We start from the raw sequence: 12,304 nt of genomic DNA, 5'->3' as shown, positions 1-12,304 counted from the left end.
CTCCCTATAACGTAGCCGATGGCAAAGAGCTATCATCACTGTCTTCTCGGGAGGACCTTTCTGCATTCCACAACAAAGTATAGACTCTTTCTCATTAACTCCAAATACACTCAGGGAAGACATGCTGTTTTAGGTGTTTATATTGTTCATGAAATACACAATGATGAGACTTTATCAGCATATCATCTTTAAGGCTTGAAAAGATATTGTTTACAGCAAAAAAATAAATGTTTAAAAATTGTATTTATTGGACAAAACATCTCTGTGTGTGACTGATGTTATTTATTCCTTTTATGCAAGTATGTGAATGCTTTATGAAACTACCAATAAACTAGCAAGGAACGTGTGTTCTTACAGTTTTTACATACAGAGGTTTTCATTTTGGGCTCATATCAAACAAATGTCACAAAATAAAAAAATACTATTGTTGTCCAGTCATGTCATTTGTGGATTTGACATCAATTTTGGAAAACAGAAGTATGAAAGCAGAGTTTAGAATGCTAGCCTATGCCTGCATTTGTATTAGACCACTGTGGAGTTAAATGTCAGTTTTATTCAATCTGAAGTTATTCAGAAACAATTCCACAACAGTTTTATCTGTATGCTAATAGCCTGGGACCATTTTCCTTTGCTTAAATGTGGATATTCTCTCTCCCTGCCTGCCTATTATGTGGCATATTCATACACATTTATGATTTGGGTTGCAGAATTTGTCTTACGCGGCTTTCCGTAGTTTGTAGCAGTCGGTTCAGAACAGACGGGTGTCAAACATGGCAGGTAGGGTAGCGAAGCAGAGCCGCTCTGGAAATGCTGGCCGTAAAGGTGCAACTGATCAAGAAGAAGAGGAACAGCCACTTCAAGCTGTACTTATTGCTGACAGCTTCAACCGCAGGTTTTTCCCCATCACTAAAGACCAGCCCCGCGTATGTATCACATCCAGTGTTGCTGTGACTAGTAGCCTCACGTTTGAAAACACGCATGTGATACAGGGATGCTTTCACTTAACCTTAAATGTTCTTACTAACCTTTACAATTCATCTTGCCTAACCAGTTAACAGTACAAACCAGTACATGTGTACCTACGTTTACATTAATTACATATCCTGTAGCAATAATTAAGTTGATAGTGTTGTTAGCTACTAACTCCGTTTGCTAGCTAGGTAGCTAAGTAAAGTTTTTTGAATGAAGTCGCTAATGTTATTTTGCTGCAAGCTTACGTTAGCATCCCTTGTGTCAGCGATGAATGCTAGTTGCAACCAGTTTCATCATGCTTGTGTCCTTCGTGTGATAAACAACCTCACATCCTATCCATACCCAAACATATGTTCAGAGCAGGTTGAGTAGAAGAGCAAAATGTCTTAAAGTAATACACATTAGCCATTATTGCTAGCGTTGCAGGTTAATGTTGAAACGTTTATTTTACTTTTTTTTACAGGCACTATTACCTTTAGCGAATGTCTCTATGATTGATTACACATTAGAATTTCTCACCGCAACCGGTGTTCAAGAGACGTTTGTCTTCTGTTGCTGGATGTCTAACAAGATAAAGGACCATTTGTTGTGAGTGTGCTATTTCATATTGCATGACTTAGACATACAATTATACTATTGATGGTGCATACTCATGTTACCTGGCCTCGTTCATTTGTTTATGATTATAGGAAGTCAAAGTGGTGCCGCCCCACTTCTCCAAACACAGTGCACATTATTACCTCTGACCTTTACCGATCTTTGGGTGATGTGTTGCGAGATGTTGATGCCAAGGCCTTGATCCGTTCAGATTTTATCTTGGTTTATGGAGATGTGGTGTCCAACATTGATGTCACCCAAGCAGTACAAGAACATCGGTGAGTATCTGTGTAGAGGCAATCCTTAGCAATTATGACAATTATGTACACTTATGTACACAGATATGCCTGATGCATTGAGGTCGATACTGATGGTGGCTTAGGACCAGTGGATGTTGTCATTGCCAGGTGTTGTGAGCGGTCTGGGTCGCTGAGCAGTCGTTTTGGGGCAGCCGTGGCCTACTGGTTAGGGCTTCAGGCTTGTAACCGAAGGGTTGCCGGTTCGATTCCCGACCAGTAGTCCACGGCTGAAGTGCCCCTGAGCAAGGCACCTAACCCTTCACTGCTCCCCGAGTGCCGCTGTAGTAGGTAGCTCACTGCGTCGGGATTAGTGTGTGCTTCACCTCACTGTGTGCTGAGTGTATTTCACTAATTCACGGATTGGGATAAATGTAGAGACCAAATTTCCCTCACGGGATCAAAAGAGTATATATACTTATACTGGTAATTTATGTATAGATGATGAATTTGTTCCATAAACTACACTTTGACCTTTAGGCAAAGACGCAAATTGGAAAAGAATGTGTCTGTGATGACCATGATCTTCAAAGAGTCCTCCCCTGGACATAAGTCCCGCTGTGGTGAAGATGATATTATAGTGGCCATGGACAGCAAAAGTAAGCGTGTTCTTCACTACCAGAAGACTCAGGGGTTGAAGAAACTTCAGTTTCCCATGGTAATGTATACACAGCTAATTTATTATTGTGCATTAGATTGTTAGAACATTTTGTTAGTAAAACAGTAATATAACAATGGTACAACCATGATTGAGACAATAGTTAAATCCGAATGAATGACTACTGTAAAATCTGTTTCTGTTTTCAGAATATTTTCCACAGTGGGAGTGATGAATATGAGATTCAACATGATCTCCTAGACTGTCACATCAGCATCTGTTCCCTACAAGTAAGCATGTCTCTTTATTATCTCTGTAGTGCATGGCATACAATATCTCTGCAGAACACACACCATGGAGCCTTATCAGGGGCAATTACACGGAACATTTTTGTCACATCCATAACGCCAGTGAAATGCCTTGGCATTTGTATGATGTGAATGATAATTCATTTTTTGTGCATTTTTCTCATTTACATTCTTCAGCCAAAAATAGCAAATGCTCAAATCCATGTAATCATTCACATCATACCATACCATCACATTTTATTGGCGTTATGGATGTTACAAAAAATTTAATTTTCCATGGAATTGCCCTCAGGGCTCAGCGTAGGGCTGTGTGAAGTGCCTTATCTATGGTCATTTCTATACACATGCGAAAACTAGCTAATTGTTTATAAAATACTCACTCTGTCCTACTCAGGGAGTCAAAGGTTTGGATCACTCACATGCACTATCACTCATAGAGGGATTCTGTAAGGGTAGTGCAACAGCAGGAACAGTATATGGAAATATTTTATAATCTACAGCATATGATTTAAATAGGGTCCAAGGCAGTTGCTTTTTACATGATAATCTATTATGTGCTTGGGTTCATTATTCTTTTGACTTTTCAAAGACATGATTATTACTAAATTTGATTTGGTTTTATTTAGGTGGCTGAGCTGTTTACTGACAATTTTGACTACCAAACCAGAAATGACTTTGTCCGAGGGCTTTTGGTCAATGAGGAGGTATGTTCCACAGAGAAAATTCAATAATTAAAGAAAGTTCCACATTATTATATGTGTTACATATTTTCATCAAGTGTAACTTTGTTTCACACAATTTGCCTCCTGTTAGATTTTGGGAAACCAGATTCACATGCATGTCACCAAGGATGGCTACGGGGCTCGCGTCTCCAACATGCTCATGTACGACGCCGTCTCATCAGACATGGTCCGGCGCTGGGTCTACCCCCTCACCCCAGAGGCCAACTTCGCTGACCAGGAGGGCCAACGCTGCACCCACTCCAGGCACAACGTGTACCGGGGCCCAGGAGTCAGTCTGGGGCACGGCAGTCAGATGGAGGAGAACGTTCTCATTGGACGAGACACCAGCATCGGAGCCAACTGCTTCATCTCCAATAGTGTCATCGGGGCTAACTGCTCCATAGGTACCGCCCAAACCTACATACAAGCTTTCTTCCTCTACTCCTATTGCAAAGTGACTTGAAAATGTACCATTTCAAGAAGCATCTTTGAAATTGCTGATGTTGGGAATACATTGAAAGCTGCTTCATGTTTACTTCATACTACTGTAATATAATACAACCCTCTCTGCAAATGCTGCTCTCTCAGGGGATAATGTGGTGTTGGACCGAGCCTACATCTGGAGTGACGTCACCATTGCGAGCAATGTGGAGGTCCATCAGTCAGTCATCTGCGATAACGTGGTGGTTAAAGAGGGCGTCACTCTGAAGAAACAGTGTGTCCTGGCATTCAATGTAAGGCTTACTCACTCATCATTACTGTGTAATTGCTTGACTGATCCGAAGAACAGCTCTCAAGTAGTTTTGTCACACTGATTGGCACAGGTTGTGGTTGGACCTAATCTCACATTGTCAGAGGGGACCGTGGTGTCCATGCACCATCCAGATGAGGAGGAGGAGGAGGATGAAGATGAGTTCCTGAGCGATGACGCTGAGACTGGCCATAGCAAAGGTGTAATGAAGCAGAAGGGTACGTTAAAGGTTAACTTTAAAGCCACTTAGGATGTGTGTGCTGTGTTCTGGACTTTGCTTAAGACATTTGAATCTTTTTATTCATAGCTCAAGTACAACTCCGTTTGTAGTTTTTATATTGGGTGGTCCTTGTCATCTGTTATCATCTGTCATCATGTTTATGTTTTAATTTATAGCATTCAACCCTTCTGAAGTCGGAGCGGAGGGCAAAGGCTATATTTGGAGGAACCCTAGTCTGGATGACACGGAGGACGATGAGCTCGCTCAGTGCTTATGGGGTGAGGTTTCCCAGCTCTCTGCAAAGCCAGATCTATCTGCACACTACTGCTTCATGTCCAATCTCTCCAATACATAAAATCCATACTATAGACCTATGCTTCTTAGCTTAACTAGTCACCCAGCATTGTAGCCAGTTAGTCCTGGCTAATGTACCTGTATTGAGGTAACCTGATATTTGTTTGTGCGTTTGTTTGTTAGGGCTGGTGCTGAATGCTGACCTGGAGAGTGACAGTGAGAGCGAGGCCAGCGAAGGCTCCCAGGACCCAGGAAGCCGGGGCATGTCTCCAGAGCTCGACGACGTGAAAGGTGCAGAGGATCACCTGGAGTCTAGCCTGACGTAGCCATACTCAAAATTCTATTCAGAATTTGAGTCTGGAACTGAAGCATTGGGATGTGATTATGGGGCGTGTGTCCAACAGATATAGGGGGGAAAATGCCTCTGCACACACTTGGATAGACCTAACCAATCAGAGCAATGAAACCGCTTACAGTGAATCCTGCAGAAAACAGTCAGAACATCCTTCTTCTCGACAAATGCCTTAATCACTATTTTCTGTTTTTTAGAGTTATTGCGCCGGCAATATCTTGTACAGCAGACACAATAGCGATATAGATGTGTAGCTTTTTCTAGCGACAAGCTTTTTGCTGTAAACAAATTCAACCGAAGTACACTCAGGTCACATGAATGAATAGACACCTTTGCTAATCTGTCCATCATTGTATAAAGCCCGCCCTGACAACTTGATTGGTCCGCCCAATTCTCAAGTGTTCAAAAAGGCTTGTCAATGGACCAAGGCTAGACTGAACTTCCCGACCTCAAATTTTGTGGGCGTGGCTAAGTTCGAATTGGCTTTCCAATCAGCAATAATGTTCAGTGTTGGGATGGGATTAGTGTATGGTCTATGCACCAAGCCTGGATGAACCCAGTTGAATCTGTGAGCGCATTTGAATTTACTCAGCAGATCCGTCTCAACCGCAACCACTTATCTGGCATGGGGCGGGCATTATATGATGATAGACAGAGGAGCACAGTTAGCAGCGAGTTGAACACTACCATTGGCTGCATTGATGGCATCAGTGTTGGTTGTTCTTTGGAATTAAGCAAACAACTGCATTTAAAAGCTTTGTTTACAAGAAGAAGAAAGATGTGTTTGCTGTACTTCCGAAAGCATTTGGTAAGAGCCTAATGTACCAATTTGTGGAGCGGTGGTAGAGTTGACAGTTGTTCGGCTCCCAAACCAACCGTTGCAAGCCCATATTGCTTTGGAAGAAAGCATCTGCAAATATATCAGTCAACTTTGACCAACTAAGTTTCACTTCTGATTACGCCTCAATGGAAATCAGAAGTGAACGATGTGTCCTCTGATCAATTCTCAACCTCAACTGAGATTTCAGAATGGGTCTGGATTCGGCCATGCCACTAAACCCCCACTCTGTGCATGCATTTCTCTTGTTCTCTGTGCGTGTGTAGTGTTCCAGACAGAGGTTCAAGGCACTCTGCAGAGAGGGCTGGAGGAGAACATTGGCTGTGACAATCTCGTGTTAGAGATCAACTCGCTCAAGTAAGACATTTACACAGTAATTTACCTGCATACATATGAATAAAGAAAAATATCTATATAATTATTGTTTTGTTTTGCTTTCTCCAACAGGTATGCTTATAATATCACCCTGAAGGAAGTCATGCAGATCCTCATGAGAGTAGTGCTGGAGTACCCCTTCTACCAGCAGGGGGAGCAGCTGAACACAGCCCAGTACTGCACATTACTCATCCCGGTGGGTGGCCCTGGGATCGGTAGTCACATTTAACAGTGAGGTGGTAACACACCAGTGGTGTAATAGTATACAGGACTTTTCAATGGAATGTTTTTTTCTACACATGTACAAATTCTCTAACTCTAAATGTGTACATAATTAATCATCCAACATAAGATTGCTTGGTATATTTGGGCTTATCTCAAATCAGAGACCAGTGTTGTAAAGCATACATGTTGGAGGTCATAACTGTATGCTTATAAAGGTGATAAATGAGGCAACTTTTTGAGCAGCGTATGGGTAATCAGTTAATCCATTCCATTTGTTCTGATAGGATAATTATGACAATTAAAGATTGATTATTAAAGCTCGCCAGGAAATGATAATAGCTCTCCAAGAAAAAAAAGCTTCTCTGTTCCCTTTTCACAGCTTTTAAAGAAATGGGCACCTGTCTTCAAGAACTATGTGAAGAGGGCCCAGGACCATCTAGACTGTCTGGGCTCCATGGAGGAGTTTTTCCTGGAACACGAGGGTCATTGGGGAGCGCTGGTCAAAGTAAGAGCGGCTCTTTCAGAGCCTGTCCTATCATGTCTGGAGCCTGACACGAAAAGGGCTAGAGATATGGGTATAGTGATACGTAGAGTGGAAAATGGTAAATGTAGTGGTTATTTGACTTGGGAGCTTGGACAAAGTTCATATTTTTCAACTTTACTTTCCTGGTTTGAGTCATCTGATTTGCAGATTCATACACACAGTCTCTCTATATGCCATCACAAAACGGCCATTCTCTTTGGAGCTGTCGGAGTTGAAGTTTCGGCATACTGGCTAAGCTAACCTATCAACCCTGCCTCAGGTGCTGATGAACACATACCAGCTGGAGATTCTGGAGGAGGATGCCATCATGCGTTGGTTCTCTCAGGGGGTCACCTCAGACAAAGGCAAACAGCTACGCAAAAACCAAGGGGTAAGCCCACAACTAACAGGGCCCGAGCTTTTTAAGTCCTAAATAGAGTTGTTGCTGAGCTGATAGGAATTAGCCTCTAAAACAGTGGTTCTCAACCTTTTTTCAGTGATGTACCCCCTGTGAAATATTTTTTCAGCCAAGTACCCCCTAAACAGCGCAAAGCATTTTTAGTTGAGGAAAAAAAAAAGACTTAAAACAGGTGATGGCAGGTGGCATGTGACAGGTTGGGTCGAACCATCCTGGTATGGGGGGGGGGACTCCTGAAATACTGAAACTGAAATATAAAATTCATTTTATGAACTTATATTTTCTTGAAATATTTATTAAATAATTGTTTTTAAAGTATTTTTGTATGGATTCTACTTTTTAAAAATATGTAGGCTATATTTTAAAATCTCACGTACCCCCTGGAGTGCCTTCACGTACCCCCATTTGAGAACCACTGCTCTAAAAGACTGAATCTGTCTTAATTTGAATGTTTATATACCATTCCTTTCTTAATTGACGTGTAATAATACTAAATAAATGGAACAGACAGACAGTGGGTTTTATTATGTAGCCTTTATAGCAGCATACTGATTTGGATTTAATCCACCTAATACAAAATCATGTGTTTGTTACCACCACCATGTGCACTTTTGATAATAGTGTTTCTAGAAGTGAAAGTTGATTTCATAATAAAAGTAAAAAGCTGTGTCATTCCTCAGCTATTGAAGTTCATCAAGTGGCTGGAGGAGGCAGAGGAGTCATCAGAGGAGGACTGACATGGGAACTGCAGGAGCCTGATAGATGGACACACCAAGTACACACCCTGACCCAGCGCACAGCATGGGATTACTCCAACATGGACATCTGTGTGAACTCTTATATATATTTTGCATCTGGTGCCGTTTTATTTTGTGCCTGTGAATAGTTGGCATAACAATGTTAACTCCTCTAAATCAGGGTCATCAAGTTTGCCAGAGAAACGGCTGATTTTAGCATTGTTTAATATTTTTGTCAGCGGTTTCATGGTTGCAACAATTAATTAGTTGGCTGTGGAAATCCACATACAGGTGAGGCATATTTGTTGAAATGTACTCATTAAATATTTTGTGTTAATCAAAAGAGAAAAACACAAAATACTGTATGATTGAACAATTGCTTATAATTCCCAGTAAACAAAAATATGATGGAAAGCAATTTGATTGGCGCACCACTGATTTTATAACATTACATTGTAGGCGTTAAGGAGAGGGCGAGCAGCAGTGTTGCAATCATGTTTTAAGAATGCGGACTAGCAGTACAGAACCAGAGGTTAAGCCAATCACACTTAAAGTGAAAGTGGGGCAACTGCTACAAAACCACCCTACGAGGAAACGAAACCACTGGTAAGAACAGTGGAGGGTGGACAGTGGTAGGTAGTGGTAGTGGTAGTGGACCTTAGGAAGAGACAACGATGGGATTAATTGTTAAAAGAAACATTGCTTCAGGTACTTTTTTCATGTTAGTATTAATGGCAAACTCCTGTGAAAGAAAAGATGGCTTAAACACAAACACCACTGTTTTGACAAATGAGGATTGATTGATTAATAATAATAATAATAATAATATTAAAGCGCCTTTCATGGTACCCAAGGTCGGAAGGATTCCCCACAGCCTCTCCGGGATAATGAACACCCCTAACCTTGCAGCACCTAATACATTGATATGAATACCAATGTGGTATCTAGGTATTCATATCTATGACCTAATACTTGACCGCATGATTTCACTCTGGAGAGGTAGTGCGTTTTCATGGCGATACAGAAGGCTGCTGTTGCTGCAGCCAAGCTTTTTGCTTCTCCTCACATTCCATGGGCACATTTCACATTTTGATAAAAAGTAGAAAGTCAAAGACATAATAGGAGTACTGGTAGTCATTAAATTTAAATAACTGATTTGTTCAAAATTGTTCAGGTTACCGGCTATATTTAGTTTCTGTTCAAGGCCTTGCCATTTAATGATTCCCACCACCTGTGTGTCGAGTTAAGACTAGTTCCTCTTGCCACCTCGTCCCTTGCTACCGTCGTAGATCATCCCCGCCAGCACGGCCGATCCTGTGATGCCACAGAAAGCCGACAGTGCTCTCCACCACCCTGCTGTGCTCTCGTGCCTCTCTATGAAGCTGCGGTGATCACCTACGGACAAGACATAGGTCCGGCCGTCCCGGGGCGGTTGTATCCGGACCCCATCGCCATACTCGAGGACCACCTCGCCGAAGGCGGTGAGTGACGTGCCGACCCTCAGCATCTCTTCCCGCACGTCCTGGCTCACGGGCTTCTCGCCGCTCACGCCTTGCAACACCGCGTCCACTAGGCCTGTCTGAGCGCGCTTCCGCTGCTGGTGCACAAGCTCCAGGAAGTCCTCCGAGGAGTCCAGTGGGGACTGCACCTTCACAAGGATGTCTGTGTAATAGGCTCCTAGACTCGCCAAGCTGAACGGTACTGTGTTGCTGTTCACCTTCCGGTCCATTGTCTTGTTAGACCTGCGATATACATTTTGAAAGCAGATAATAGATTTCAAATATAAGGTCCTTATACACCCAAGGTTTTGGCCACTTCTAGCAGCATGCAATTTCAACCCCTTCAGTCTCAAAACTGCAGCTAGATTCCATGTCATGCAATAGAGCACAAGTTGGGACTATTTATAAAGAAGAAAGTCATTGAACCTCATATCTTAAAAGTATCTATTATCTATCTAATATGAGAACCTGGTGTAGAATATGGTTAAAGGATAATAGATTATGCTATGACACTTGTGCATCATGGTTCATTTTGATGACCATGTGTTTTCAACCTTTGCTATTTCTTATCTTTAAGAGATTGTCTTGTAGAGCTCCATACTAACCATCTCTGTGTTATGTTGTTCCACACTTTCCAGTCCTCCTGAACAATAACTTTCTGGACAACTCCAAAACATTTAGGCACAAACTGGCTGGCCAAGGGCTCACCATCAGGTTGAACCACACCTTAGTAGGAAGAGAGAACATGGCTATTTTGGATAGACTTCTTCAAAATATTATACTTGCTCCCATTACAGAAACTAAGGATGAGGCAGCGTCTTTGTTGCAGTTTTGGCAATCATTCTAAACTTACCCTCAACTGCAACATACTGAAGTCGATGTTGCGGAGATGCTTTTAGAATTCTAAGAAGGTGATGATCTGGTTGGAATTTCGGTATCTCCTACAGTGTGTCACAACACAAAAGACGAAATTAGGCCATCATGTAGGTCTAGCCAACGTAGAGTATCCTCTTGGCACCTTACCTTAAGTTTTACTATTTCCTTCTTCTTTTCTTGGTACAAGTGGTAGAACAATCCAGAGAAAGCGAAACTGGACCCTATTAGCAGTGCAAAGGGCGTAGCGAATGTGTCGCTCATTCTTATAAAACGTATGAACTTCAATTTATAATGAAAGTTATATGTTCAAGTAAAGACATCGACATCCAGTAAATCGATCGGGTAGAACAAACTGAGAATTTACAAACAAGTAGGCTATAGGTTCTACCTGTAAGCCAAACTACCTGGAGTCAAGCAAGCACGCACGCAACGCATTGAGGGGAGGAATTCAAGACCAAGCAACTTCACAACGAACCACACAAAGCTGGGCCTTTAGTCTTTTCAAACGTACTGCAACACTCACCCGTTTTATGTCGACTAAAACAATATTTTCTTGTATCATTTAAGAGTTGAGTGTGAGTGAGTGAAACCAAAACCAGTGTAACGAGGGCTATCAGCAGCATCTGACTGCCCTTCCTTGTTTGCTAGCAGGTGACAGCCTCTTCTCTCTTTCCCCTCCAATCGAAAAACAGCATTTCTTCTGAAACCGTCCTAGGCCGGTGATGTGGTTGGTGTTTGGTTGTACCTGCAGCCAATAGGATTCTGACATAGGCTAGAACTAGTCACATCCATTAGGCTGACTTTCAAATAATCCTTAATTTAGTTGGCCCTGTCCTAGACTATTTACAGTTTTTTCAGTTATTTACAGTTCAATTGCTTTCACATAAAATCTTTTGCATGTCACATGACTTTTGAAACTCACTCAAACACCATAACTCCATACCAAATCTGCAAAACCGTACACTCATTCTAAGCTTTTTTTCCAATCAGTTTTTAATTTCATCAAACACTTTTAGCAAAATTCTGCATACAACTCTCCACCAAACACACACAAATCTAACAGGAACTTTGATTCCCTTTTTCTAACACAACCTATCAAATGCAACACTTTATCACACACTCCTCACATGTACACTATCTCTCACACACACACAATTCTTACATTGGAAAAATAAGCTTTTTGGCTTCTGTCCATCTACATGTGGTGTTTTTTTTTTGCTTTGTTTATTTTTCTTGTGTGCTGTAAAATGCTGTATTCGCACAACAAAACAGGAGATTAATAGAAAAAGTCAATATTTTTTAATTGTTACTTACATGTTCACTGTATCTCTCTGCAGATGACTGGAAAGTTCCATGAAAGCCCAAGACAGAAGAGCTTTAGGTTTTGAGCAACAGTGTACATGATGTAAGTGTTTACAATGTGAAGCAAATGCTTTTGAGATGTATTTACAATTGAGTTAGAATGCTGTGTTTCATTTAGCAGGAGATATGAGGCTTCCCGATATGATTTTGTATATGCAGTAGTTGGATTTGTGCGTAGATAGAAAAGAAACAGAGCTTTAAAAAGTGTATTAGCAGTTGTAAAAAAAACTCCTGTAAAATCATGCTATTAATAGACATGTTATGGAAGATGGAAGAATCCTACTAAATCTTGAATGTCTAGGCTAGGCTACCTTGATCAATCATCATAGGCCTCATCAACT

The 12,304-nt window shown here is 41.5% G+C and overlaps 2 protein-coding genes across 3 annotated transcripts; one reads left to right on the top strand and one right to left on the bottom strand.

The window, feature by feature from the left end:
* Positions 1–742: 742 nt before the first annotated feature.
* Positions 743–8,644, top strand: eif2b5 (eukaryotic translation initiation factor 2B, subunit 5 epsilon). The gene is made up of 16 exons (XM_048238573.1): positions 743–923; positions 1,436–1,560; positions 1,662–1,847; positions 2,346–2,523; positions 2,673–2,753; positions 3,398–3,475; positions 3,585–3,897; positions 4,082–4,227; positions 4,318–4,462; positions 4,641–4,742; positions 4,942–5,049; positions 6,215–6,305; positions 6,396–6,519; positions 6,928–7,053; positions 7,352–7,462; positions 8,170–8,644. Exons 1-16 carry the CDS (start codon positions 771–773, stop codon positions 8,224–8,226), a joined length of 2,124 nt encoding a protein of 707 aa, XP_048094530.1. The 5' UTR covers positions 743–770; the 3' UTR covers positions 8,227–8,644.
* Positions 8,645–9,351: 707 nt separating this feature from the next.
* Positions 9,352–11,228, bottom strand: LOC125291956 (mitochondrial ubiquitin ligase activator of nfkb 1-A). Of its 2 annotated transcripts, XM_048238988.1 has the most exons (5): positions 11,125–11,227; positions 10,749–10,822; positions 10,579–10,666; positions 10,331–10,451; positions 9,352–9,968 (listed from the first exon to the last, which is right to left on the bottom strand). In XM_048238988.1, exons 1-5 carry the CDS (start codon positions 11,222–11,224, stop codon positions 9,476–9,478), a joined length of 876 nt encoding a protein of 291 aa, XP_048094945.1. In that variant the 5' UTR covers positions 11,225–11,227; the 3' UTR covers positions 9,352–9,475. The 2 variants fall into 2 exon arrangements, with proteins under 2 accessions (XP_048094945.1, XP_048094955.1); XM_048238998.1 differs by having other exon boundaries at positions 10,749–11,228.
* Positions 11,229–12,304: the final 1,076 nt, after the last annotated feature.

Source organism: Alosa alosa, chromosome 1 (assembly GCF_017589495.1).
Source record: "Alosa alosa isolate M-15738 ecotype Scorff River chromosome 1, AALO_Geno_1.1, whole genome shotgun sequence".
In the NCBI taxonomy this organism is placed as follows: Eukaryota; Metazoa; Chordata; class Actinopteri; order Clupeiformes; family Clupeidae; genus Alosa; species Alosa alosa.
This window is presented reverse-complemented; position numbering and strand designations above follow the sequence as displayed.

Coding starts and splice junctions, on each gene's coding strand:
- eif2b5 (XM_048238573.1), top strand. CDS start 771: ATGGCAGGTAGGGTAGCGAAGCAGAGCCGCTCTGGAAATGCTGGCCGT. Junction 7,054..7,351: donor ATTGGGGAGCGCTGGTCAAA/GTAAGAGCGGCT, acceptor ACCCTGCCTCAG/GTGCTGATGAACACATACCA. Junction 7,463..8,169: donor AGCTACGCAAAAACCAAGGG/GTAAGCCCACAA, acceptor GTCATTCCTCAG/CTATTGAAGTTCATCAAGTG.
- LOC125291956 (XM_048238988.1), bottom strand. CDS start 11,224: ATGCTGCTGATAGCCCTCGTTACACTGGTTTTGGTTTCACTCACTCAC. Junction 10,452..10,578: donor TCAGTATGTTGCAGTTGAGG/GTAAGTTTAGAA, acceptor CTTCCTACTAAG/GTGTGGTTCAACCTGATGGT. Junction 9,969..10,330: donor AACAACATAACACAGAGATG/GTTAGTATGGAG, acceptor TGTATATCGCAG/GTCTAACAAGACAATGGACC.